This window comes from Temnothorax longispinosus, unplaced genomic scaffold (genome assembly GCF_030848805.1).
Source record: "Temnothorax longispinosus isolate EJ_2023e unplaced genomic scaffold, Tlon_JGU_v1 HiC_scaffold_13, whole genome shotgun sequence".
NCBI lineage: Eukaryota > Metazoa > Arthropoda > Insecta > Hymenoptera > Formicidae > Temnothorax > Temnothorax longispinosus.
The window spans coordinates 88,006-113,019 of record NW_027269815.1 but is presented as its reverse complement, the minus strand read 5'-3'; the positions used below and the strand labels follow the sequence as shown (position 1 = coordinate 113,019).

Below are 25,014 nucleotides of genomic sequence, written 5' to 3'. Positions count from 1 at the left end.
CATATATTTTTTAAATTATATATTATTGCAATATAAAATATCTCGATAAACACATGTATGAATTTTTCATTTTGCAGTTTGATTGTGTGAACACTCTCTCCGATCAACTTCTCGAAGATGTGGTAGTGGCCGTTGAACCTCTTACAAGGTAAATATACTATCGACGCATTTATATATATGTTACCTCCTTATATTTTTTATGATAGGTGTTGTAATGAGTCGTTTATTTCAGTTACTCCATTGTGTGCGTAGTACCATGTCCGCGATTACCTTACAATGAACCAGGAACCACCTACACAGTATTGAAATATTTGGAAGATGTACGAACGAGTGTCGTTACCATTCCTATGACGTTACGATTTATGGCAAGGGATTGCGATCCAACGACGGGAATACCAGACGTGGAACAAGGATACCACGACGAATATATGGTAAAAGATCAGTTTTAATGATATAACAAAAAGTGACTTTCATATAAATACTTTTGCGAGCAATGCATTAATTCAAAATTAATATAATTTCTTAAATCTTATGAGAAAAATATAACAAAAAGGGACTTTCATATAAATACTTCTGCGAGCAATGCATTAAGGTGGTTCTAAAGTAAACTAAAAGACTAGCCACATAAATAAAACTTTGGGAGGTTGTTCTTTAACATATAATAAACCATCTCTTAAAATTTGAGACCCTGTTGCCATGTAAATTATTGCAAACGAGCAATATAAAAAATCACTTTTTAACATAGCTCTTATGGGAGGTTATTGAATTTTTACCGGAAATGATATGATATCTTTTAAGAAAAACTAGAGATGTTAATAAAAGACTGATCACTGAAAGATGAAATCACAAGCTTTCCAATGGTATGTGAAAGGTTATGTGTTGCCATGGATTTTTAAGAAATATTTGATCGAAAAAGTGATGATGCATGCGTGTCACGGAAGTAAAATGTCTATCCTGCGAACAAGCAGCTGCTCTGCGAACGAGCAGCTGTTCGACGCGCGAAATTCAAACGGGTCGAAAGACTGCATGTCACAAAGAGTATTAATATATAAAGTTCTAGCCATAATATTGTAATTAAATTATTATTAATTTTGTTATTATGAGATAAAAGGATATTATATTTAAAAAATTAAAATTTTTTCACATATTTTATTTAGTTGTCAATTCAGAGAACTGAACGAAAAACATGTTATAAAAAATATATATTTTCAATTTCCAACAAAATAAACATTTCATAATTATTGAACGAAATCTAAACTAATAATATCAATATTGAACGAAAATTCAAACTAATAATATCAATATTTATAAAATAAAAAATGTCGATAATGCGGACTTAAATTTAAAGAACATTAGATAAAACTAATCGCTAGGAAATAGACTGTAAATTTTTTCTAAAATATTTTTATCTTTGGTTATTCTTGGTTTGCCATTAACATTTTCAGAGAATAACACGCGTAGTCCTTCTTTTCCATTATTTTCAAAAGCAAGCTGCATAACGTGCTGAGTGATGCCAGCTTCGGCCATCTTATTTATTATTCTACTGGATAATTTATCTTTATATTGTTGCAAGGAAGCCTTATTTGTAGTTTTTGTCGTTTTTAACTCCTTCTCTGCGTTGATTTCCGAAATACTTTTTGCATATTTTTTTATTACAGCCTCAGACTTCATAATCTCATGAATTAATTTTTTTAGAACTCGAACATCATCTATCGCATTATGAAGCGACTGCGAATTTTCTTCGGGAAGGTAATCATGCAATAAACCGTTGACTGAGAATTTTCCTTTTTGTTTTTTTCTTTCTGGAAGAATCTGGCGGAAAATTCTCAAAGAATCAGCAAATCCTTTTACAATACCACTAAATTCATCGTATAATTGGCATTGTTGCATCAACCTTGTTATTCTTGGATTGTCAAATCTACGTAAAAAATTCAAGTATTATAGGCAATTACATAATTAAAAATAAAGAACTTATAGTAGAAAATAGGCGTACGTAAAACCGTTATGAGCAACTAGAATAAGGGGGCATTCAAAACTTCGAAGATACTCCAAAAATTGTTGACAAGCAACTCTTGCGGATACCGATTCTACACGATTTTCGTACAGATACAGTTCGCCTTGCAAAACGCGAAGCCCTGTGATCTGTGATGCTGTTTTTGAAATTGGTTTGGATGGAATAATATAAGCGTTAAAAGAACGCGTATCTGTGAATGCTTCGACTGCGATCTAAGAAAGAAAATAATATATAAATTTTCATTTATTGCAATAAGCTTTTCTCTGAAATATATCAGGACTTACTTGAACGATTTCGTCTTGGAGAGCAGTACCAGTTGTTTCTAAATCATAAATTAAAACCTTACAAGATTGCAGGTCAACTTTTTGTTGTGTAGAAACTTTAGGATGAGGGATAAAATTCGAGACTTCATTGAGAGCAAAGCCGCTTTCGTAGGTGATACCCTCTCTCCTATTGCAAGCTGCATTTTTTGATGCTCGTAATTTCTTTAAAACCTGCCTCCGTGTTTTGGTCGAAATTTTATTGTTATGATTGGATTTTATCTGACGAAGTACATCCTTTTGTTTTCTCGTCGCAATACTTTTGTCGCTTTGCAGATATCCCATTTTTTTGAAAACCGAAGTAGAATATTGGCAGCCAATATTTTTTTGGCAGATAGCTGCACTTACCCGGAAACACAGTGATTCAGATCCTGCATAATGCCTTGACTTTGGGTTTTTAGAGGATATTATTTGGTTGAGTGATTCGTTCGCTTGAGTTGAACCACACTGAGCTATTTTTTCAGAGCTCGCAGCATAACGACAAATCACTTCGTTTAGTCGAATTTTCAAATCAGGATCTGTTAAAGGTTTACCTTGTGGGAGATTCTTATGAACATAATCTTCATTAACAGTACCCTCACACCAATCACCGCATAGAGTGTGATCACCGTATGCATGAGGTACGACTGCTCGCAAAGATTGTTCAACCTTCACGGCATCTCCCTTATTTCGTTTTATGGCAATCGCAAAATTTTTACCGAAGTAATCGATAAGGACTGGGGACAATTTCATTGTATACAGACTACTCGTGAAACTTTTTTTTATATGATTGTAATCTGACCATTTTTCCACCTCAAAGGAAGCTGCTCTTCTAACTGAAGCAATCGTACAGCTATCCTCATCTCCTATCAATGTCTTAACGGCAACATTCTCTTGCATAAACAGTGGGTTGTTGGTAAATATTTCCACTGCCATATGAGCTTCCATTGACTTTGCAGATTCTTTATAATTTAGCCTACAATCATGATCACTGTGAGGGTGGCCGAGTTTACATAAACGACAATCTTTGCACCGAACAGCAAAAGAAATAACTTTTCTGGAATAATATCCAATTGCAGTGCCGTGTCCTAGAATTTTCATTATATATATATATATATATGTATATAAGCAGACTCAGGCTCTGCATAAGTTTTGTAAGACGTATTGAAAATTACTGAGAGAAGTTTTCTTTAATCTTTTGACATAAAATTATTTTACCGCTCAAACTATTGTAGGAACGTCCATTTCCACGCTTCTGCCAAGCACTATCGTATGCTGATTTCAAATATGTTATTTTTTTATTATCAGTCTGTCCTTTGAGTTCTTCATTTGTCCTATTTTTGATAAACAGGGAAATTTTTTACAAGGAAATTTTTGACAAGGAAATTTTAATAAGCTCGAAACACATGTTGTATAAAACATTGAATTTTTTTTATTCAAATAAAGGCAAGTAAATAATTGTAAATAGAAATCACATATGTACAATTTAAATATAAATATAAATATACGGTATATACTTACAAGTATACGTATAAGTATATTTGTATAGAAAATACTTATACTATAGAAGATTGAATTAATTATAATGTAAAATTGATTTCAAATAGATTTTTAAATTTAGAGATCTTACGGATTTTGTTCTGGCTCGTTTTCTAAGGTTAATTTTTTCTCCAACCGAATAGCTTCAATGCAAGATTCCTTTGCTACTTCTTCTATAACAACGCCAACTTTTCTCTCATATTTTTTCAAAGTTAATGCTGACACAATAGGTACATCAATAGACGATAACACAGTGTTTATGTGGGACTCGCCAATACCTCCATCAATAAGTCCTAAAATTTATAAATAATAGTTAAATTATTCACAATTATTAGCATTTTTAAACATATTACATATGTAATATATTGACTTACCAAAAGCTAATTTGGCGTTGACTTCATATGTTCTGTCTTTTTTATTATAATCGTTGGTATGAACTGAGTGAATACATTGACATTGCATACACTTTACATAAAATACACTGGCCAGTCCTAGTTGTTTCTCTCTAACAATATTTTTCAAAGATAAAGCTACATCACAATTCTTGCACCATAACTGTGAAGCCAAAGTATCTAATTCAACTATACGCCTTGAATGTGCAGCCAAATTATTTTGATTTCCCTAATAAAAACATCACATTTGTATTAGAGTATATAAAAATTAGTAACACAATATTTTTCTATTTCGAATTTATCTTTCAATATATTATCAGCTGAATAATTTTGTATTTACATTTTCTTGCAAGGAAGCAAGTGCTTGGGATTTCAGAGCTCTTGTTTTAGCTACTGATGTAATTAGATTTTCTCGAGCTAAAACAACTTTTTTTTTCGCAAATTGGCCTTTTCTTTTTCCTCTCGTACGACGAGCAGGATACTTTGGAGGCATTTTGTTTTGCTTGGAGGCTTTTATCTTGCTATGTAGTATGTACGCATAAACACGCTAAGAGGTTATAGACGCCAGCGGGGAGACGGCGAATGTCGGCTGCTAGATCTACACTATCTACACAGTACTTGCGCACTGACGCGAAAGAAGATGGGTCTTGCGATCAAGACAACATTAATCAATCGACCTTTTATAATTATTATAAGTTTATAAACTACTTATAAAAATCAATGGGAACATTATCAATATTAATAATTTTTATTTAGATAAGATGTTTAGGAAAAATCATAATGTATTTTATCAAGTTTTATGTGAGTTGTATTATTGACTAACGATGTCACTTTAGAGCCACCTTAATTCAAAATTAATATAATTTCTTAAATCTCATGAGAAAAATGCGCTTGTTTATAAATATTTATTATATCAACGAAATTATTATTCACAAAATTAACGTTATTTATTAATTTGTATATAAATGCGATTTTTTTAGTTGGAAAATTTGGAAGTGACTCTAGCTGATCAAGTACGTGGCGTTGGTAACAGAGGCATGGACTTTAATACCGCTTGTGATACATATGCTGCGAAAGGATTTGTCAAGCTAGAGGAGACATTCGCTTTGGGAGACACAGTGACGTATTTATAAGGAGCCGGAGCGGCTGCTCACAATCTGCTCCTGAGTGGCGTCTTCCGAGGAGGAAAGGAAGTATTAGCACATGCTAGACTAGCACTAAATGGAACGCAAGTTCACGCGCAACTATCTGTTCTCTGTCAAGATCCAGATGTCGCTGAACTAATAGTCGCATCCGTAGGATAGAGATCGCAGTGATACAATGTAAGAATTTTCGCAATAGGAGGAAGAAATACATTCGCTGATTGCTGTAAAATAATTTTTATAATGTAAGATTATCGTTATATATACATGGAAATTATTTAAGAATACTGCTTGTATTTCTTTCTATCGTTAATATATCATGCGACTTTTCTTTAATGTATTACAATCATTAATTACAATCAAGAGACACGGTAGTGTCTCGCGCCAAGTACACGCGGAGCGAGACCGACCGTGACTCTTTTACGCGACGCGACGGGTTGCGAGTACCCGCGATGTTGAGATCTCGATAACGAGTGAACGGATCAAGTTCTAAGTAGGCTTGATCGATAGCTTGGGGTCCAATTAGGGGGGGGTTTCTCTCATAATATTCCGCTACGTGCCCTACGAGCGGAGATATTGCGACGCAAAGTCTAAATGTGAAAATTTATTTTTAAGATACTTCTAACGCTCTTGTGTATGATGACGTCATAATCAGAAACGTCACTTTCACTTTTTCGACGCTGGCGGCGCAGGTATCGCCAGTTTCGATATCGCGCGCGTATTTCGAAATTAGGTCGATAGACTTATCGGTCAGGAGGAAGATTTCTATTTAGGTAAATTAGGTATATATACTTATATAATATATATTGAGTCAATTGCTTCATGTTTATCTGGAGAGATTTCGTATCCTTACATCGTATTACCACCGCTGCCGGAAAAGAAGGTTCTCTACGCTTGGCAGAAAGTGCCGCTAGGGAATTTTTAAGTCGATTCTTATGAATCAAGCTTGAATTCGATGTTTAGGTATCCCAGGTTGCCGATGACAAGGTCCAGATAGTGCGCTTCATAGTTTTCGGTGTCCAGGTGTAATAATACGTTGAATTCGATGTCTACGTGTCCCAGGTTGCCGATGACGAGGTCCACATAGTGCGCTCCGTAGTTTTCGGTGTCTACGTGTATTAATACCTTGAATTCGATGTCCACGTGTCCCAGGTTGCCGATGACAAGATCCAGATAGTGCGTTTTATAGTTTTCGGTGTCCAGGTGTAATCGTACGTTGAATTCGATGTCTAGGTGTCCCAGGTTGCCAATGACGAGGTCCACATAGTGCGCTTCGTAGTTTTCGGTGTCTACGTGTATTAATACCTTGAATTCGATGTCCACGTGTCCCAGGTTGCCGATGACGGGATCCAGATAGTGCGTTTCATAGTTTTCGGTGTACAGGTGTAATCGTATGTTGAATTCAATGTCTAGGTGTCCCAGGTTGGCGATGACGAAGTCCACATAGTGCGCTCCGTAGTTTTCGGTGTCTACGTGTATTAATACCTTGAATTCGATGTCCACGTGTCCCAGGTTGCCGATGACAAGATCCAGATAGTGCGTTTTATAGTTTTCGGTGTCCAGGTGTAATCGTACGTTGAATTCGATGTCTAGGTGTCCCAGGTTGCCAATGACGAGGTCCACATAGTGCGCTTCGTAGTTTTCGGTGTCTACGTGTATTAATACCTTAAATTCGATGTCCACGTGTCCCAGGTTACCGATGACGGGATCCAGATAGTGCGCTTCATAGTTTTCGGTGTACAGGTGTAATCGTACGTTGAATTCAATGTCTAGGTGTCCCAGGTTGGCGATGACGAGGTCCACATAGTGCGCTTCGTAGTTTTCGGTGTCCAGGTGTAATAATACGTTGAATGCGATGTCTAGGTGTCCCAGGTTGCCGATGACAATGTCTAGATAGTGAGCTCCGTAGTTTTCGGTGTCTACGTGTATTAATACCTTGAATTCGATGTCTAGGTGTCCCAGGTTGCCGATGACGAGGTCCACATAGTGCGCTTTGTAGTTGTCGGTGTCTACGTGTATTAATATCTTGAAATTGATGTCTAGGTGTCCCAGGTTTCTGATGACAAGGTCCAGATAGCGCGCTCCGTAGTTTTCGGTGTCTAGATGTAATAATACTTCGAATTCGATGTCTACGTGTCCCAGGTTGCCGATGACGAGGTCCACATAGTGCGCTTTGTAGTTTTTGGTGTCTAGGTGTATTAATAACTTTAAATCTGAATGTAGGACATGTAGATATCGAATTCGAAGTATTAATACACGTAGACACCGAAAACTACGGAGCGCACTATGTGGACCTCGTCATCGGCAACGTGGGACACCTAGACATCGAATTCAACGTATTATTACACCTGGACACCGAAAACTATAGAGCGCACTATCTGAAACCCGTCATCGGCAACCTGGAACACGTGGACATCGAATTCAAAGTATCAAGAGACACGGTAGTGTCTCGCGCCAAGTACACGCGGAGCGAGACCGACCGTGACTCTTTTACGCGACGCGACGGGTTGCGAGTACTCGAGATGTTGAGATCTCGATAACGAGTGAACGGATCAAGTTCTAAGTAGGCTTGATCGATAGCTTGGGGTCCAATTAGGGGGGGGTTTCTCTTATAATATTCCGCTCCGTGCCCTACGAGCGGAGATATTGCGACGCAAAGTCCAAATGTGAAAATTTTTTATTAAGATACTTCTTCTTCTTCTTCTTCTACTTCTAACGCCGACGTTTTATATGATGACGTCATAATCAGAAACGTAAAGCCCCTTGCACAATGCCAGGCAACAGGCAATAGGAACAGGGAATAGAAATCAGAAATCATGTATAAATGCAGAATAAACAGTGACACAGGCAATAGACACAGAGTTTCCGTCACGTTGGAAATTCTGTGCCTATTGCCTATTGCCAACCAATCATAGCATTTGAATTTTTTAGGTTGTAATTAACGATTTTTTGGTTATTTCCTGTTCCTATTGCCTGTTGCCTGGCATTGTGCAAGGGGCTTTACTTTCACTTTTTCGGCACTGGCGGCTAACGGCGTTAGTATCGCAGTGCAGTGCAGTGCAGACAGTGCGTTCGTTTCACCTGTCAGTCAGTTCATCATCTGATCAGTTAAGGTGGAAGCACATAAAATTGCAGGAGCCATGAGCAGAATGCAGAAGCCATATGCGCATGCGCTGTGGTATCTGTAGAGCTCTACAAATACCATAGCGCATGCGCATATGGCTTCTGCATTCTGCTCAAGGCTCCTGCAATTTTATGTGCTTCCACCTTTAACCTGAGTTAACCTATCTGGCTATCTCGATCGATCGAGAGACACGGTAGTACGCGCGGAGCGAGACCGACCGTGTGACTCTTTATTACGCGTCGCGAGGTAAGGTGCGACAACGCGCGTACGCGAAACGGCAGTAACACCGTAATCGTGCCGGCGATATACTGAATTGAATTGCATCGTGCTTATCTGGAGATTTCGTATCCCTACATCGTGTTACCATCGCTGCCGGAAAAGAAGGTTCTCTACGCTTGGCAGAAAGTGACGACTGACACGTTCGATCCCGACTTCGTTGATCGCAGAAGAGCTGAACTCGAGGTACGTTTCCGATTTGCAATTATAAAAGTATCGTGCGATGAATGTTGTACCCAATTATAACCTCAAATGAAGTTGTGCACGTTGCTGAAAGATATATATATATCTTGATATATAGGCTACGGTCAACGTGATACAAATGCTCTGGAGCGTTCTTCTTCTCCTTCTTTCTTCATTGAAAGAAAAGAGAAGAGGAATGCTTCGAAGCATTTGTAGTGTCACGTTGACCGTAGCCATTATATCATATTAATACATTATTTTATTTTTAGATATAGGTCAAGGATTGCCATTTAAAGCTGGTACGTTTGATGGGGCTGTCAGTATTTCTGCGCTTGTGGTTGTGCTATGCAAGCAAAACTTTGCACAATCCTACAAAACGTTTATATCGTTTCTTATCAACGTTGTATGCATGTCTGTCAAGAAGCGCAAGAGCAGTGTTACAATTCTATCCAGAGAACGGTGAACAGGTTGTTGATATATATATATATATATATATATATATATATATATCTTGATATATAGGCTACGGTCAACGTGATACAAATGCTCTGGAGCGTTCTTCTTCTCCTTCTTTCTTCATTGAAAGAAAAGAGAAGAGGAATGCTTCGAAGCATTTGTAGTGTCACGTTGACCGTAGCCATAATATCATATTAATACATTATTTTATTTTTAGATATAGGTCAAGGATTGCCATTTAAAGCTGGTACGTTTGATGGGGCTGTCAGTATTTCTGCGCTTGTGGTTGTGCTATGCAAGCAAAACTTTGCACAATCCTACAAAACGTTTATATCGTTTCTTATCAACGTTGTATGCATGTCTGTCAAGAAGCGCAAGAGCAGTGTTACAATTCTATCCAGAGAACGGTGAACAGGTTGTTGATATATATATATGTCTTGATATATAGGCTACGGTCAACGTGATACAAATGCTCTGGAGCGTTCTTCTTCTCCTTCTTTCTTCATTGAAAGAAAAGAGAAGAGGAATGCTTCGAAGCATTTGTAGTGTCATGTTGACCGTAGCCATAATATCATATTAATACATCATTTTATTTTTAGATATAGGTCAAGGATTGCCATTTAAAGCTGGTACGTTTGATGGGGCTGTCAGTATTTCTGCGCTTGTGGTTGTGCTATGCAAGCAAAACTTTGCACAATCCTACAAAACGTTTATATCGTTTCTTATCAACGTTGTATGCATGTCTGTCAAGAAGCGCAAGAGCAGTGTTACAATTCTATTCAGAGAACGGTGAACAGGTTGTTGATATATATATATCTTGATATATAGGCTACGGTCAACGTGATACAAATGCTCTGGAGCGTTCTTCTTCTCCTTCTTTCTTCATTGAAAGAAAAGAGAAGAGGAATGCTTCGAAGCATTTGTAGTGTCACGTTGACCGTAGCCATAATATCATATTAATACATTATTTTATTTTTAGACGTAGCTGTTGATGAAAGAGAATTAGATGGTGACTTAATTTTGGGAGATATAGGTCAAGGATTGCCATTTAAAGCTGGTATTATTGGAACCACGAGAGTCGCGTGGCAAACGGGAAAAGAAAACCGAGGACAGTAAACCAAGCAGCGGAAAAATATCCCTATTCGACTTTCTCGAGGATAAATTACCTGTACAACCTGAGAGCGTCGAAACAACTAATTTGTCTCAAAACAGCTACATACAAATTAATAAAAGTAATCAAGATCGTTTTGAATCAAGAGGATTTGATAATATATATATATATATATATATATATATATATATATATATAGATTATATAGAGACATTATTATATATAGAGATTATATAGAGACATTATTATATATAGATATTATACAGAGACATTATATAGAGATTATATAGAGACAAAGATTAAATCCTGTTGCTCTCAACGTCTGCCTTTGCCTCGTCTACCCCAATGGTAATTGGGTGATGACAATTTATATAAGAAGGCCATGAACCTTTCTTCTTGGCGTCGTATCCCCGCGGCTCTGCCTCTTGGTCTGCGAACTGTAAAATAATAAAATTGTATAAGAAATTTTATGAATTAAATACATATAATATGAATTAAATTTTTTATATATTGTAATTATGTGAAATTATGTGAAATATATATTGAAAAGACAGTACTTACCATTTGTACTTTCGCGATTTCTCTCACAATCAGTATGAAACGGTGGTTTCGTTGGCTCCTGCCTCTTTTCAGAGGACAATACGGCCAGTATTTGCCACTGTTTGTTATACAAAGTCTGGAATGAAATCGGCGACGATGGCGGGTAAAGTGTTTAAAAGCGTGGAATACCCTTATAGGGTAGAGAGCCTTTCAGACTATATTCGAAAACTTCACTCTGGCCTAGTTTATATTGATCACTTGATACGCGTATTAAATAGTAAATAACTAGTAAATTAGTTTGATTATTGGTTTGATACGCGTATCAAGAGATCGGTGTAAACTAGGTCATTCGAATACACACCAGCAGGGCGATTCTCTAACTCCTTAACGTCCTTAACGACAGTTTCGGTATCGTTGCGCAACATTTTTACCGTATATAATACTTGCGCAACGATACCGAAACTGTCGTTAAGGACGTTAAGAAGTTAGAGAATCGCCCTGCAGCGTCGTTCTGGAGCCTTATTCTCGAATCGTTTTCATGAAACTCGCATGCGAAATTCAATGTTTTTCAAATAGAAAGTCGCACACGAAAATCATTAGGGCAGGCTCGAGAATACGGTCCCTGTCCTTGTTCAATTTTTAGTAACAAGATAAAGCGATGCGGTGTGCACTCGAATATAGTTTTTGAATGCAGCCCTAAAGGCTCTATCTATACACGCCGATAACGTCGCCGCCGATCATGTCACCATCGATCACGTTGCTGTCGATCACGTCGCCTATCACGTCGTCGTTGATTACATTATTCGTGGTTGTTGCGATTGTTGCGTTCCGCGTACGCGTTACCGGTTCCTACGCTTTGTTGACAAATACATTGTGGGATTAATAGCAGAGAAGAATTCTCTCTGTTGTTATTATTAATAGTATTTCGTCGTTGTTCGTGGCTCATAAGCTATTTCGCAAATAGCTTACAATCTCATCATATTTGTGAGTGAAGGTTATATTGTCGATATATTGCGATATCTCTGAGACAATATCTTCATTATACAAGTATGTGTAGAGAAAGGACATTTTGGATTGAATTTGATGATGGAAAAATTATAGAAAATAAACGATGGCCTACAGGTGCTAAAGGTATTTATATATTATTTTTGGAAAAAGTTGGTAAGAAATAATTTATACAAGCAACGTAATATACATGCATATTTTACATAAAAGCAATGTCCGGCAATGTGTATATATATATATTTACAACTTCAGACACATTTCTTTATAAGGTGTAATTTTTTTCTGTTAAGATTAAGATGCGTAACACTACAAAAAGGCGTGATATCCGTACAAAATTACCTTTTTCAAAAAAAAGGTAAAAAAATGCGCCAAGTACACGCATAGTAGTACATATGTATTATGTTGTTACCTCGAAAAAAACAAAGTGGTAGTATTATACCTCGAAATAACATCCTGTACATACTGTTTATACAATGCGTAATACTACAAAAAGGCGTGATATCAGTACAAAATTACCTTTTTTAAAAAAAAGGTAAAGAAAGGCGCCAAGTACACGCATAGTAGTGTATATGTTGTTACCTCGAAAAAAAAAACAGTGGTAGTATTATACCTTAAAAAAATCTAAGTAACAAGTGGTAGACGAAATCTTTGTATCTTGAAAAATCTCGAAAAAACCTAAACAGTAGTATCTTCACCTCGAAAAAAAACAAAGTAGTAGTATTATACCTCGAAAAAACCTAAGTAACAAGTGGTGGACGTAATCTTTGTATCTCCAAAAATCTCGAAAAAACCTAAACAGTAGTATCTTCACCTCGAAAAAAAACAAAGTAGTAGTATTATACCTCGAAAAAACCTAAGTAACAAGTGGTGGACGTAATCTTTGTATCTCCAAAAATCTCGAAAAAACCTAAGCAAAAAGAGATTTTTTATTTCCAAAAAATTATTACTCAAGTGATACACATCACAAAATTACGTTACCTTATCAAAAAATGAGTCGCGCTTCAAGTGATCTATTATTACAATTACAAAAAAGAAATGATATCTCTTTTTAAATTACAGCGCCAATTACAGAGAACATACACTGAGAAAAAAAATTTGTCAATCCCAAGAAATATTTAGTCCGATACGTTCAACTAACCATTTTAGTTAGTTAACTAAACATTAGTTGAATTAATTAATTCTTGATTAAAAAAACGAAATAAATTGTTGAAACAACTAATATTTAGTTAACTAATTAAAATGTTTAGTTGAACGTATCGAACTAAATATTTCTTGGGATTAACAATTTTTTTTCTCAGTGTATTTTTCGAGATACAAAGATTACGTCTACCACTTGTTACTTAGGTTTTTTCGAGGTATAATATTACTACTGCTTTTCTTCGATTAGAATAAAAAATTGAATCATGAAGAATTACACAGAGGTAACAGTACAAAATACAAATATTTTATTAAAATATTTAAACCCAACAAGGGAATACAAGGTATTTAAATACAAAGTTTATATATGTATTTTAAAAGATTTAATCGCATCCCAAAGAATTACAGAGGTAACAGTACAAAAAATAAAAATATTTTATTAAAATACATAAATTTTTCTTGTCAAAAAACTTGGCGCTGCTAGACCTCAAAATTAGGTCAGCCTGGTGTGTATGTGCGAGCGAGTGGGTATGGGCGATGTGTGTGTGTGTGTGTGTGTGTGTGTGACGGTGAATAATGCGGTTTATTACTAAGTATAGGATAAGTTAGGATAAGTTTAGATTTTTAAAGCGATTAGAATTAAGTATAGAATAAGTATAGAATAAGTAATATCTACATTTGTAAAAGGTCTCTCTCTCTCTCTCTCTTTCTCTCTCTCTCTAGCAGCGCCAAGTTTTTTGACAAGAAAAATTTATGTATTTTAATAAAATATTTTTATTTTTTGTACTGTTACCTCTGTAATTCTTTGGGATGCGATTAAATCTTTTAAAATACATATATAAACTTTGTATTTAAATACCTTGTATTCCCTTGTTGGGTTTAAATATTTTAATAAAATATTTGTATTTTGTACTGTTACCTCTGTGTAATTCTTCATGATTCAATTTTTTATTCTAATCGAAGAAAAGCAGTAGTAATATTATACCTCGAAAAAACCTAAGTAACAAGTGGTAGACGTAATCTTTGTATCTCGAAAAATACACTGAGAAAAAAAATTGTTAATCCCAAGAAATATTTAGTTCGATACGTTCAACTAAACATTTTAATTAGTTAACTAAATATTAGTTGTTTCAACAATTTATTTCGTTTTTTTAATCAAGAATTAATTAATTCAACTAATGTTTAGTTAACTAACTAAAATGGTTAGTTGAACGTATCGGACTAAATATTTCTTGGGATTGACAAATTTTTTTTCTCAGTGTATGTTCTCTGTAATTGGCGCTGTAATTTAAAAAGAGATATCATTTCTTTTTTGTAATTGTAATAATAGATCACTTGAAGCGCGACTCATTTTTTGATAAGGTAACGTAATTTTGTGATGTGTATCACTTGAGTAATAATTTTTTGGAAATAAAAATAATACTGCTTAGGTTTTTTCGAGATTTTTGGAGATACAAAGATTACGTCCACCACTTGTTACTTAGGTTTTTTCGAGGTATAATACTACTACTTTGTTTTTTTTCGAGGTGAAGATACTACTGTTTAGGTTTTTTCGAGATTTTTGGAGATACAAAGATTACGTCCACCACTTGTTACTTAGGTTTTTTCGAGGTATAATACTACTACTTTGTTTTTTTTCGAGGTGAAGATACTACTGTTTAGGTTTTTTCGAGATTTTTCAAGATACAAAGATTTCGTCTACCACTTGTTACTTAGATTTTTTTAAGGTATTCATAAACAATAGCAGTTTAGTGAACTGCAATTAATTCTATAGTGTTTGTTCATAACCAGCATGGAAAATATTGACAATTTGATTTTGGATGAATTATTGAATGATGATGATGATGATGATGGATGATGATGAGGTCGAAGATTTACTCACTCCTGTTATAAATGACCAAGGTAAGGAAGTAAATAATAATGAGCTTTGTAATATGTATATGATCAATTAGTCATGTATGATTTTTGTCAGGACGTATAAATATCGTCGATATTGTGGCGATTGGTGTAGAAGATGCACCAATACTACATGACTTAATACACGCAGATAGACGGAACGGAGGAATTTTAAATTTGCATTACTATGAGCATGTAGTACCACGTTACAATGATAACCAATTTCACTCGCATTTTAGAATGAGCCGAGCATTATATGAGGTGGGATATTTTTTAATGACAATAAACTTAACACTATGAAATAATAGTTGCTTTCCATTTACACCAAAACTCAGATAATTCTCACTTGTGACGTCATAACTCAGTTGAATGCACGTTCTTTTTGCATGCTGGCAAGTGAGATTCAACTGAGTTTTTATCCACAATCGAGACCGTGTGCTTTAATGAACCTAATAGACTCACATTAAAAGTGAATCTGTATTGTTATGCGTTATGATAGTTTTGTCACCAAAATAAGCAGGTAAGTGCAAAATGACATATCTTACCTGAGTATAAAATACTCACATAACTGAGTGACTCAGATCACTTGAGTGTAAATGAAAAGCAACTAATGTATATATTAACCATAACATGTGTTTTTAAATATTTTTTTTGTTACAAGGAATTGGAAAATTTAATATATCGGCAAATTGGGCAAGATGAAAACAACTATGGCGGTAGGCCAAAATTTATGCGAGATGGCGATGTTAGAGATATTTGGGGGCCCTGAGAAGGGCCGTTTGTATAATGTGGCCCTGAAAAGGGCCGGTTGGTTTCGCCTTAGTCGGACGGCAGGCGTTCACTCCAGACCAGGCACGGCTGTGCCTTTGTACGGTGGAGAGGCTGGCGTGTTCCCCACGCTCCGGGCTTCCTCCACGCCGGTGGTGTGCCTGGCGGTGTGTAGGTCCCTTGCTCGGTTGAGTCCGGATCCTCAGTCTGCGTGGCCTGGTCCTCAAGGCTCGGGGCGCACGCCTGCGTTCCCTTTTCCTCGGTAGGCGCCTCCCACTCGCTGTCCGTCTGCGTCTCTATACAGCTAGTCGAGGGCCGTACTTCTAGGCCCCTGTGGACCCGTGTCGGTGGTACGGTCTGCGTCCCCTGGTGGCGGAGGTCTCCGGGAGAGCACGGTAACGGAGACAGGAGCGGCGGGACCGTGTACCTTGGAGACGTGTAGCGGCGGAGGCGTATATCCCACGTAGTCAGGAGAGCTCGTGGAGGTCGTGTGAGCGGCCGTGACGGTGATGCGAGCCGGATCAATTTCCACGCGGCAGGTTGCTGTTCCTGTGACTGCACGGGCTGATGTGTCGGCAGCGATGAGCGGGAAGTTGGCGGCTTGGTACGATTGTACTTGCGCAGCGTTCTCAAAAAAACTTCCTTCTCGTGGCTGATACTGTATCGTATAGCTGTGCGAGGATAGTCGAAGGTATCGTCGCTTGACGGTCCTTTTATATCCTGGTCGCTGAATTTCTCTTACGAGAAAGGGCAGCCGCCTAGCGGAGCGTATTTGTTATTATCTTCGACGGCTTGCTGATTGCACGTGCTCGTTGCGTGCGGCCGTTCGCCGTGCCGCCGGTGCTCTCGCCGGCCGGGGTGTGTATGACGGGCTGCCGTCTGGCAGGCGCGGGGCGTGCTTGTGTTGTGGCGGTTGCGCCGCTAGATTCGGGGCGCTTGCAGCCGCCACAACAACGTTCTGTTACGGAAAAAAATACTGTTAACTATATGGATTATTGCCACTCCTGAGAGCTTTAGATCCGTTGCCGACAGATTTGGGCTCTCAAAAAGTACCGCCCATGTAGTATTTAAAAAAGTAATTTGTGCATTAAAAGAAATGATGCCACAATTTGTAATATGGCCAAATGCCGAAGAGTGTGAAAATAATGAAAGGGTAATTCGTAGAATCTTTTTATTTTATACCATATATCAGCAATGTTGTGAATTCTGTTTTGTTTGTTCCAGATTTTCCGTATGCGATCACGAGGATTTTTGGGTGTTGTGGGGGCCATTGACGGATGTCACATTCCCATCAAACAACCGCCCGGAAATGCAAACGATTATTATAATCGTAAAGGATTCCATTCAATTAATTTTCAAGGTTCGTTGACTATCAATTTCAATTCTCATAATAATATTTACTTACATATTATTTAATACTTACATATTATTAGGTATCAAATCGTCGTGTGCGATTAAATTGTTAAGATATGATAGAAATGCATAATATGCTGTTTTTGTTTTGAGAATCGAACAATTACATTCATAAATTATTACATGTTATTGCAGGCATATGCGATCATACGGGAAAATTTATAGATTGCCTAATTGGTCGGCCAGGACGAGCACATGATGCAGCTGTATTTCGCAGTAGCCCCATTTTTAACAGACTGATGGATCAAGAAAATCCAATTATACCACCACAAAAGCACATTCTAGGCGATTCAGCGTATCCATTGCTTCAGAATCTGATGACACCTTTTCGAGACAACGGACATCTCACGCCAGAACAGTCTAGATATAACACCAAACTTTCATCTATACGGTCGATTGTTGAGCGTGCATTTGGATTGCTGAAGTGCAAATGGCGGAGATTGAAATATCTCGATGTTAACAGTGTAAGAATGGCAAATTACATCATTGCAGCGGCCTGCACTCTCCACAATTTTCTTTTAATGCACGATGAAATTAATGTAAGGGAGAACTACTTTATGAATGAGGACATTAATGAGGAAAATGGTGAAGACTACAACGATATAAATATCGATGAAAATGAAGCAGTTGATGAAAATGCGCGGATGAAAAGGGAACAAATAATGAATAACTTATAAATTGCATAACTTATACATTGATTCCAATTTGGTCCTCACATCATACTTGTTTATGTGCTCATTATTGTCACACTCACATGCAGGTCTGCGATCTTTTTAATTTCAGTCAATATATTACTATTAATTATACTTTATATATAAGTATACATATATTATAGTTACTATTTCACGCAAAAAGTTATGCAAGAATTGAATTTTTTGTTAAAATTACCTGGTGAAATACATAAATTAAAAGATGATTTGAGGGAGAAAATGTTGTACATTGTATATATAATTTCTTATGTTTTGTTTATTGACAGAAATGAATTTGTTTCACAAAGAAAACATATTTCATGCTCACCTTCCTGTGCTCTGTACGAGAAATGTATGAGATGAAAGGTTTGACGAATAGCACGATGTGGAAATGATTATTTTATAATAAATCTACCACAGTCTTTATTACGTTTTTTCCATGTGACCTTTATATCGCATAGCAATGTACACGTTTTTATGTACGAATAAAAATAACAGTACAATCTGGTATTATACAATTCAGCGTTTAATTAGATTGTAATGTGTAACAAGAAATAAATGTATCCAATTTTTGTTAAAGATTTGTACAATTGGATTTTGCGACAGCGTTCTGTATAACAAATATAACAGGCTGTTATTCGAAGAAAAAAAAATAGTCTGTAAACGGTGCTGTAGCCACGCGTGCTTCATCGAAGTCGTTTTTTTTTTCAAGTGTATATAATTGCTATACACTCACTTATATCATAAATGGCTTTTAACATAACGGTTCTTCCCCCCCCTCTGCATTCGCAAGCTATATAAGTCGATTATCTTAAGCAAATAAAAAAAGAAAAGGTAATATACAAAACGGTATCACTTACGTTGTAATGGCCGTTCTACAATTCCTACAGTATGTAACAATACAAAACTTGTTTTTAGTAATCAAACAGTAATCACGTAAAGACACTTCGAGATAGTGAATAAGGAATTGGATGGAAAACGTTGAAGTTCTTTTCTTTTTCTTTCTTCTTATCAGTCACATTCAAAATGTGATATATAGCTTGTTATATAGTGTGTTAAAGAGAAGATCTGCGACCAGTCCGTCGGCCTCCTCCTCCCGCCGGTACATTCGCATATCACCGTCTTCGTCTTCTTATAATTTACATGATGTAATACATGACATAATACATGAACACATAAAATAATTCTATAAACATTTAAATATCACTATTCTATATACAATTAAAAACTCACATTATAAAACTTTATCTTCATCTTACCCAATTTGTCGATATATTAAATTTTCCAATACTACGTGCTCATAGTAATGCAAATTTAAAATTCCTCCATTCTGTCTATCTCCGTGTTAAGTCACGTAGTATTGCAATCAAAACCGCTACCAAACGAGCGACTACTAGGCTAGCGGAGGTTCGGCAAAACGCAGCCAATAACGAGAAACAGCCAATATCGATACTCGTAGTCGTGGCTTTCGCATTGAGATTACTTCTTTAACAATTATTTATGCCTCCCCATCGAGACTCGGAATCATTAACACCGCGTCTCGTACAGGCCGCTGCGGCCTATGTAACGAATCCATTTTATCACGTCGTGATCGGAGTAATTCAATTTGAACTCGAAAACTTTCAAATAGCGCACTTTGAAGCCGGACGGCGCAAACGGCACTTCGAAATTCATCGATATCGGCGACCTCGTCCATTTCTTCTTCGTGTCCGTCTCCAGCAGATCGATCTCGGCGGACAGCTGCGTCTCCTTCATGCCGGCCATGCGCTTGATCTTCCATACGATCGCGTTCTCCGATGCTTTGTACTTCGCCTTACCCTTCAAACATATCAGCTGCACGCCGGCGGTATTTAACGGCGTCGGTACGCGCACCTCTATCTTCTGCCCCAGCAACGAGGGCTTGAAGTTTGATTTCAGGACCGCCTTAACTTCCATTTTCGTTCGGCCCACCTCGCGTACTAACGGTATCACGCGGAAGGGCAATGATATATCCTTCGTGGTACGGTATCTGTAAATAAGAATGATTTTTTTATACCTTAGATTAGAACCGATTATTCTCACGATTGTCTCACCTCATCAGCTCGAATTCACCATCCGGCGGTATAAAACTAATGGAATGTTCGGTCTCGAATTTGCTAAGCTTAACGCACTGATGGAATTGGCAGTCATCGATAACGACAACTGGCTTGCCGGATCTAGCGCCTGTGGGATCATCTCTACCGCCTCCCAATCCACCACCTCCTTTCATGCCCTTAGCCTCCATAACGATCTTGTCGTTGATATCCCAAACTTGCATTCCGGCATTCCGGATAAATAGGATTTCATTCACCTGCAAAAAATCTTTTTATTAAAAATCTGTAAAAAATCATTTTATTTTCCTTACAATTAGAAGATTTACCTTTCCGGCAACATGAGCGCTGAGAACCTGACCCTGAGGGATCATCAATAGATTCACATATTTAAGTACGTCCAGGAAAAGTTCGTTACGCCTGTACTTGATACCCTCTCGTCTCCATCCGATCTGACCGGTGACTTGCGATGTTACTTGAGCTTGTTCTTCCTTGGTGGCTGATTTCACGCCTTGCTGAGTGATAAATGTCTTCAGCACTCTCGTATCACAGTTCTGTGGATATCCAAAGTCAAGTATCTCTGTAAAAAAAAAGAACTAATAAAGTTCCGAGGAAAAAGCTATTTATAGGTCATTAAAATATTAATCAAACTTTAATACTGACCATCGAGCAGCTCGTAAATAAGCACGAAATTGTTCTTAATGTTCTCTTCTGAAATCTTGCCGAAATACGACTGCATAACATCTATGATCTTCAGCAGCAGCTCGAATACCATAGCCGCGTTAACATTTTGCTTGGTGACGGCGGCTAACCAGATGTTAGCGCGCTTTAAATGAAAAAACGACTTGTTGGTTACAGGCGAGTGTTTTCGTGTATATATTATAATATTTTTTTTATTTTTGTCATAAATCAAATAAATCATTTTTTATTTATTAAGATACCTATATATAAAGACTAATTTTTTTTTTTAATTAGGAAGACCGGTATTGCGTGGTATTCTCTCAATTAAATTTTCCAAAAGTTCATTTCGTCTTTCCAATATTTGATTTTTACGTTGCAATAATTCATTTTTATGTGTAATTGCTGCAGCAATTCTGTTATATGTATTTTCAATGCTTCGAAGTACATCTATTTTGCTTTCCTCCTGTTGCAATGCTCTGTTTCTTTGAGAGTATAATTTTTTTGCATGGGTGGATTTTCTACTTTTATATTCTTTCGACGGGGTAGACAATGTTGAAGATTGTGCAGTCTCTGGTGATGTTGACTCTCCATTCGGACTACAACTACGATCGCCATCATCCGGATGGCGTGAAGTGGAGGGCGTATCAGCACTAACTTCTGCATCACTGTCCGAAAACGCGTCAGAAGACGAGGAAGAAGACCGAATGTGTGACGAGAAATGCGCGAAATCATAATTATCATAAAAATATGTAGGTGATAACCTGTATGCTGATGGAATCCTGCGCTGCGATAAGTTGATTGGTCCATCATCCATTGACGCAATACCGGTGTCAAAATTGACAGATTTATCATTTTCAAAAATTTCCGCCATCTGCTGGTACCACTCCCATGGCTGTCGCCCTCGTCCGGTTTTTTTGTTATTACTTTTTATATGTTTATATCTGGTTTTCAAATTGCGAAATTTGTGGTCAATCATTTGTGCAGTAACCTGCGAAATTCCTATGTCATCAAATTCTTTTTTTATTTCTCTCCAAAGCGTAATTTTTTTTATTGTTGGACTTCTAAATTTCGCCAGCCGTTCGGAATATTTGGATAGGAGGAATAAAATAGATTTATGATCCCATTCAAATTTAGAATCTGAAATAAAGAATATATAAAAAATTGATTATCGTATCAAACAAATGTGCGTATTGTTCTTTTTTAAACTTAACTTAATCTCTAACACATTAATTTAGGAAATTCATAATGTACCGTTTTCATCATTGTTAGGTATTTCGTTGAGGTCCTCTTGTGCTACCATTGTGTGATCCGGGTTGATTTGGCTACAGTCAGATTCACCCACGTTATCTTGTACAGCGTTGTTTTCAGTAACTTTTTGGAAAAATTCGGCGAAGAAGTTTACATCTGCAATAAAATGGTTCATTTCATGACAACTCACATATTACTTGCTTGCACTTGTACTACTACGAGAAACCTATAATTTCTATGTTCAATGTATTGTGCAAGTAAATTCCACTAACCTGCCTGTAGTTTAGAGTGAGTTTCACTACTTTCCGTCACTTCATATAACTCGCCCTGATAATCATATGTTACTTTTAACATGGTTCCGTCTTGTGTCACATCAGTTAGTGTCTCCAACTCAGTCAATTGTTGTTCATCCGGTGGTACGTATTCAACACGCGTGCTGGAGATAAATAGAAGTACATAATATACGTATGTGTGTGTGTGTGTGTGTGTGTGTGTGTGTGTGTGTGTGTGTGTGTGTGTGTGTGTGTGTGTGTGTGTGTGTATTGGCGGCGAATATCATAGACATAACTCACAAATTAACAGACGTAATTATACTTACTAGTCCACATCATCTATCGATTTATACAATACTTCTATAGGCTCATCATTCATGATTTCTCCAGATTCCACGCACTTTATAAAAAAATCGTAGGCTTCTTTATCAACGTCTGTAACAGAATTTTTTGATTTTAAAATACTTTTACCAAAATATTGAATATACGGTTTAAATTAAACTTATTTGAACATTATTACTTTTCACTGGCGCGTACTCTTTCATTTTCAATCCTGGAATCTTTATAGGTTTTTGCTCATTAATTTTGAACCAGATTGTGAATCGCCTTTCATCTTCACCTTCTATGCAAAAAAAATAAATATGCGATAAACAAAAATGGATTTTCAAAAGAAAAAATAATAGAGGTTTTCTATTTTATATCACGTACATGTGTTTATCGAGATATTGCAATAATATATAATTTAAAGAAATATAATACCTGCTTCAGTATTCATGGTTCTTCAGAGACTTTTCACCGGAACATCAATATATTTCTCAGGTTATGGAATGATTGGGAGCTCTGTCTGTCTAGGAGATCGCTCGTGATATTGCTAGAATCTGGATCATCCGTGAGAAGTACGACTTCCTTGACGACTGCCTGATACTCGTAGTCGTTGCTAACGTCGACGACTTCGTCGCGGCTCGACTTTTGATCGCTTTCGTTCGTTTTCTGAATAATTATCGGTGCAACGCCCGCGCCGGCTTCCGGCTGCTCGACGAACGCCTAATACTCTTCCTCGTCGTGGAAGCGCACCGGTTCTGGTTTCACGATCTCGATGTCGACACGTGTGGAGACAAATGACCGTTTCGGTGGCCGTACGGTTCCTCGATCAGGGAATAATGTTCGCTCTCGGCCGCTATGAATTGCGCCGGCGGTCCAAGACGATCCTCTTGATCGTCTTCGGTTGGGTGACGACGTTCTCGGTTTCTTCGACGGCTTCGTCGTCGGTGCTGCTCGAGTAGATCCTCAGTGCCAGCTCGCTCTTTATCAATTCCTATAGGCTCTTGTCGTCGCTCTCGAGCTCGTTACGCGTATTGTTTGTGAGTACAAGATCGTCGTCGTCGTCGTCGCACAACGAGATTAGTTGGGTGTTACGGGTGTTACTCGCGGGTATGTTGGGTTATGTTCGATGAAAACAAAGATGGCGACCGTTAACAACCGCTAATAACCGCTAACTGTAGCGCTTCTGTCCAGCCAAATATTTGCGTAGCAAGCGCTCGCCGCTTACGTGCGCTACGGGTAGCAGAGGTTCGGCTGGACTCAGCCAATCGCGCACCGTACAATCGCGCACCGTAACAATCGCGCACCGTAACAATCGCGCACCGTACAATCGCGCACCGTACAATCGCGCATCGTACAATCGCGCACCGTACAATCGCGCATCGTACAATCGCGCACCGTACAATCGCGCACCGTTTAATCGCGCACTGTACAATCGCGCACCGTACAATTGCGCACCGTACAATCGCGCACCGTTTAATCGCGCATAGTTAGATCAAGCGTATCTTAAATATTCATACGTTATGACTGGATACATCTGAGAAACGGCAATGAAGTGTAAGGCAAAACTGGAGAATAATATAATGTAATTATTAATAATTATATTATATCGTTCCGTATAAGTTTGCCTTGCATACCACCGTTTTGACAGATTTACTAACCTCTCGTAATGTGTCAGCGTAATAATTTATTTTTATTTCAGAAACATGCTTCTTTGAGCTTTATTTCGAATGCAATGTCAGTAAGTGTATTGTGTATTTTTATATTTCGTAAAAATACAAGAATGCAGTTCAATAACATTCCTAGCAATATTCGAAGAAGTATTAGATTCCTTATTTTCAGTGATGAATCAGATTCCATATTTATGTTATAGATAACATATCACGGTGTTTTGTGCAGCATCTTCATCAGTGCTGAGATGGAAGAAGTTTATTTACAATGCAAATTGCTGTTTCCGTGTCCTTCAGGTAAGTTGCTAATTAATAAACTATTCGTACGTATATACTGCAATACGTATACTCATGAGATTTGACATTTCTACTAAAGAGTTTTTCTGTATACGAATTTATAATATATAATACTATTTATTAACATTTTTAAACGCCTATTTCAGGTATAAGAGAACTGAGAGTCGCATATCCTACGCATCTATAGCAATTTGCACAGCAGGCCTGTTATCGAGCACTAAAAAAAAATTCATTAACAAAACACGAGATTCTTTTAAGCGAGAGTTGATTATAATTTTCTCCGCTATTAGAATCTTGTGAAATGTTATGAAAACATCAACGATCATCTTTTATCTTCCTGACTTTTTGGGAAATTGATCCTTTACTCTCAAAGCGTGTTTGTACAATGCCATTTATTGTCCATCACAATCAGTCAAAACAAGAATCTACAAAGAGCAACATTATGTATTAAATATACAATAAATGACGTAAA

General features: G+C 37.3%; 3 protein-coding genes and 2 long non-coding RNA genes across 7 annotated transcripts; 2 read left to right on the top strand and 3 right to left on the bottom strand.

The window, feature by feature from the left end:
• Positions 1-41: 41 nt before the first annotated feature.
• On the top strand, positions 42-18,713 carry LOC139823512 (putative nuclease HARBI1). 2 transcript variants are annotated; one of them, XM_071796061.1, is made up of 10 exons: positions 42-148; positions 233-431; positions 5,225-5,566; positions 15,010-15,120; positions 15,191-15,375; positions 15,776-15,823; positions 16,838-17,035; positions 17,107-17,242; positions 17,431-17,759; positions 18,272-18,713. In XM_071796061.1, the coding sequence occupies exons 4-10, from the start codon at positions 15,051-15,053 to the stop codon at positions 18,275-18,277; spliced, it is 972 nt and encodes a 323-aa protein (XP_071652162.1). In that variant the 5' UTR covers positions 42-148; positions 233-431; positions 5,225-5,566; positions 15,010-15,050; the 3' UTR covers positions 18,278-18,713. The 2 variants fall into 2 exon arrangements, with proteins under 2 accessions (XP_071652162.1, XP_071652161.1); XM_071796060.1 differs by having other exon boundaries at positions 17,431-18,713.
• Positions 3,919-5,093, bottom strand: LOC139823558 (uncharacterized). The gene is made up of 3 exons (XR_011734814.1): positions 4,585-5,093; positions 4,227-4,473; positions 3,919-4,145 (listed from the first exon to the last, which is right to left on the bottom strand). It is a non-coding gene; the product is annotated as an uncharacterized lncRNA (long non-coding RNA).
• LOC139823513 (uncharacterized) lies at positions 8,828-11,092 on the top strand. The gene is made up of 5 exons (XM_071796062.1): positions 8,828-8,972; positions 9,245-9,436; positions 9,649-9,840; positions 10,031-10,214; positions 10,405-11,092. The coding sequence occupies exons 2-5, from the start codon at positions 9,278-9,280 to the stop codon at positions 10,539-10,541; spliced, it is 672 nt and encodes a 223-aa protein (XP_071652163.1). The 5' UTR covers positions 8,828-8,972; positions 9,245-9,277; the 3' UTR covers positions 10,542-11,092.
• LOC139823510 (AP-2 complex subunit mu-like) lies at positions 18,680-20,907 on the bottom strand. Of its 2 annotated transcripts, XR_011734802.1 has the most exons (5): positions 20,717-20,907; positions 20,383-20,633; positions 20,057-20,313; positions 19,218-19,992; positions 18,680-19,115 (listed from the first exon to the last, which is right to left on the bottom strand). XR_011734802.1 is itself a non-coding variant. In XM_071796059.1 (4 exons), exons 1-4 carry the CDS (start codon positions 20,826-20,828, stop codon positions 19,512-19,514), a joined length of 1,101 nt encoding a protein of 366 aa, XP_071652160.1. In that variant the 5' UTR covers positions 20,829-20,907; the 3' UTR covers positions 18,680-19,511. The 2 variants fall into 2 exon arrangements, 1 of the variants encoding a protein (XP_071652160.1); XM_071796059.1 differs by having other exon boundaries at positions 18,680-19,992.
• Positions 20,908-21,526: 619 nt separating this feature from the next.
• LOC139823532 (uncharacterized) lies at positions 21,527-22,918 on the bottom strand. Its single transcript, XR_011734813.1, has 3 exons — positions 22,255-22,918; positions 21,986-22,138; positions 21,527-21,871 (listed from the first exon to the last, which is right to left on the bottom strand). It is a non-coding gene; the product is annotated as an uncharacterized lncRNA (long non-coding RNA).
• Between the last annotated feature and the right edge of the window lie 2,096 nt (positions 22,919-25,014).

What these genes read in the sequence shown, in the direction of transcription:
- LOC139823513 (XM_071796062.1), top strand. Translation starts at nt 9,278, where the DNA reads ATGGGGCTGTCAGTATTTCTGCGCTTGTGGTTGTGCTATGCAAGCAAA. An exon ending in ATCCAGAGAACGGTGAACAG is followed by an intron (nt 9,841 to 10,030) that starts GTTGTTGATATA and finishes TTTTAGATATAG; the next exon opens with GTCAAGGATTGCCATTTAAA. An exon ending in ACAATTCTATTCAGAGAACG is followed by an intron (nt 10,215 to 10,404) that starts GTGAACAGGTTG and finishes TTTTATTTTTAG; the next exon opens with ACGTAGCTGTTGATGAAAGA.
- LOC139823512 (XM_071796060.1), top strand. Translation starts at nt 15,051, where the DNA reads ATGATGATGATGATGATGATGGATGATGATGAGGTCGAAGATTTACTC. An exon ending in TTGGGCAAGATGAAAACAAC is followed by an intron (nt 15,824 to 16,837) that starts TATGGCGGTAGG and finishes CGCCACAACAAC; the next exon opens with GTTCTGTTACGGAAAAAAAT. An exon ending in CCATTCAATTAATTTTCAAG is followed by an intron (nt 17,243 to 17,430) that starts GTTCGTTGACTA and finishes ATGTTATTGCAG; the next exon opens with GCATATGCGATCATACGGGA.
- LOC139823510 (XM_071796059.1), bottom strand. Translation starts at nt 20,828, where the DNA reads ATGGTATTCGAGCTGCTGCTGAAGATCATAGATGTTATGCAGTCGTAT. An exon ending in TATTTACGAGCTGCTCGATG is followed by an intron (nt 20,634 to 20,716) that starts GTCAGTATTAAA and finishes TTTTTTTTACAG; the next exon opens with AGATACTTGACTTTGGATAT. An exon ending in GCGCTCATGTTGCCGGAAAG is followed by an intron (nt 20,314 to 20,382) that starts GTAAATCTTCTA and finishes GATTTTTTGCAG; the next exon opens with GTGAATGAAATCCTATTTAT.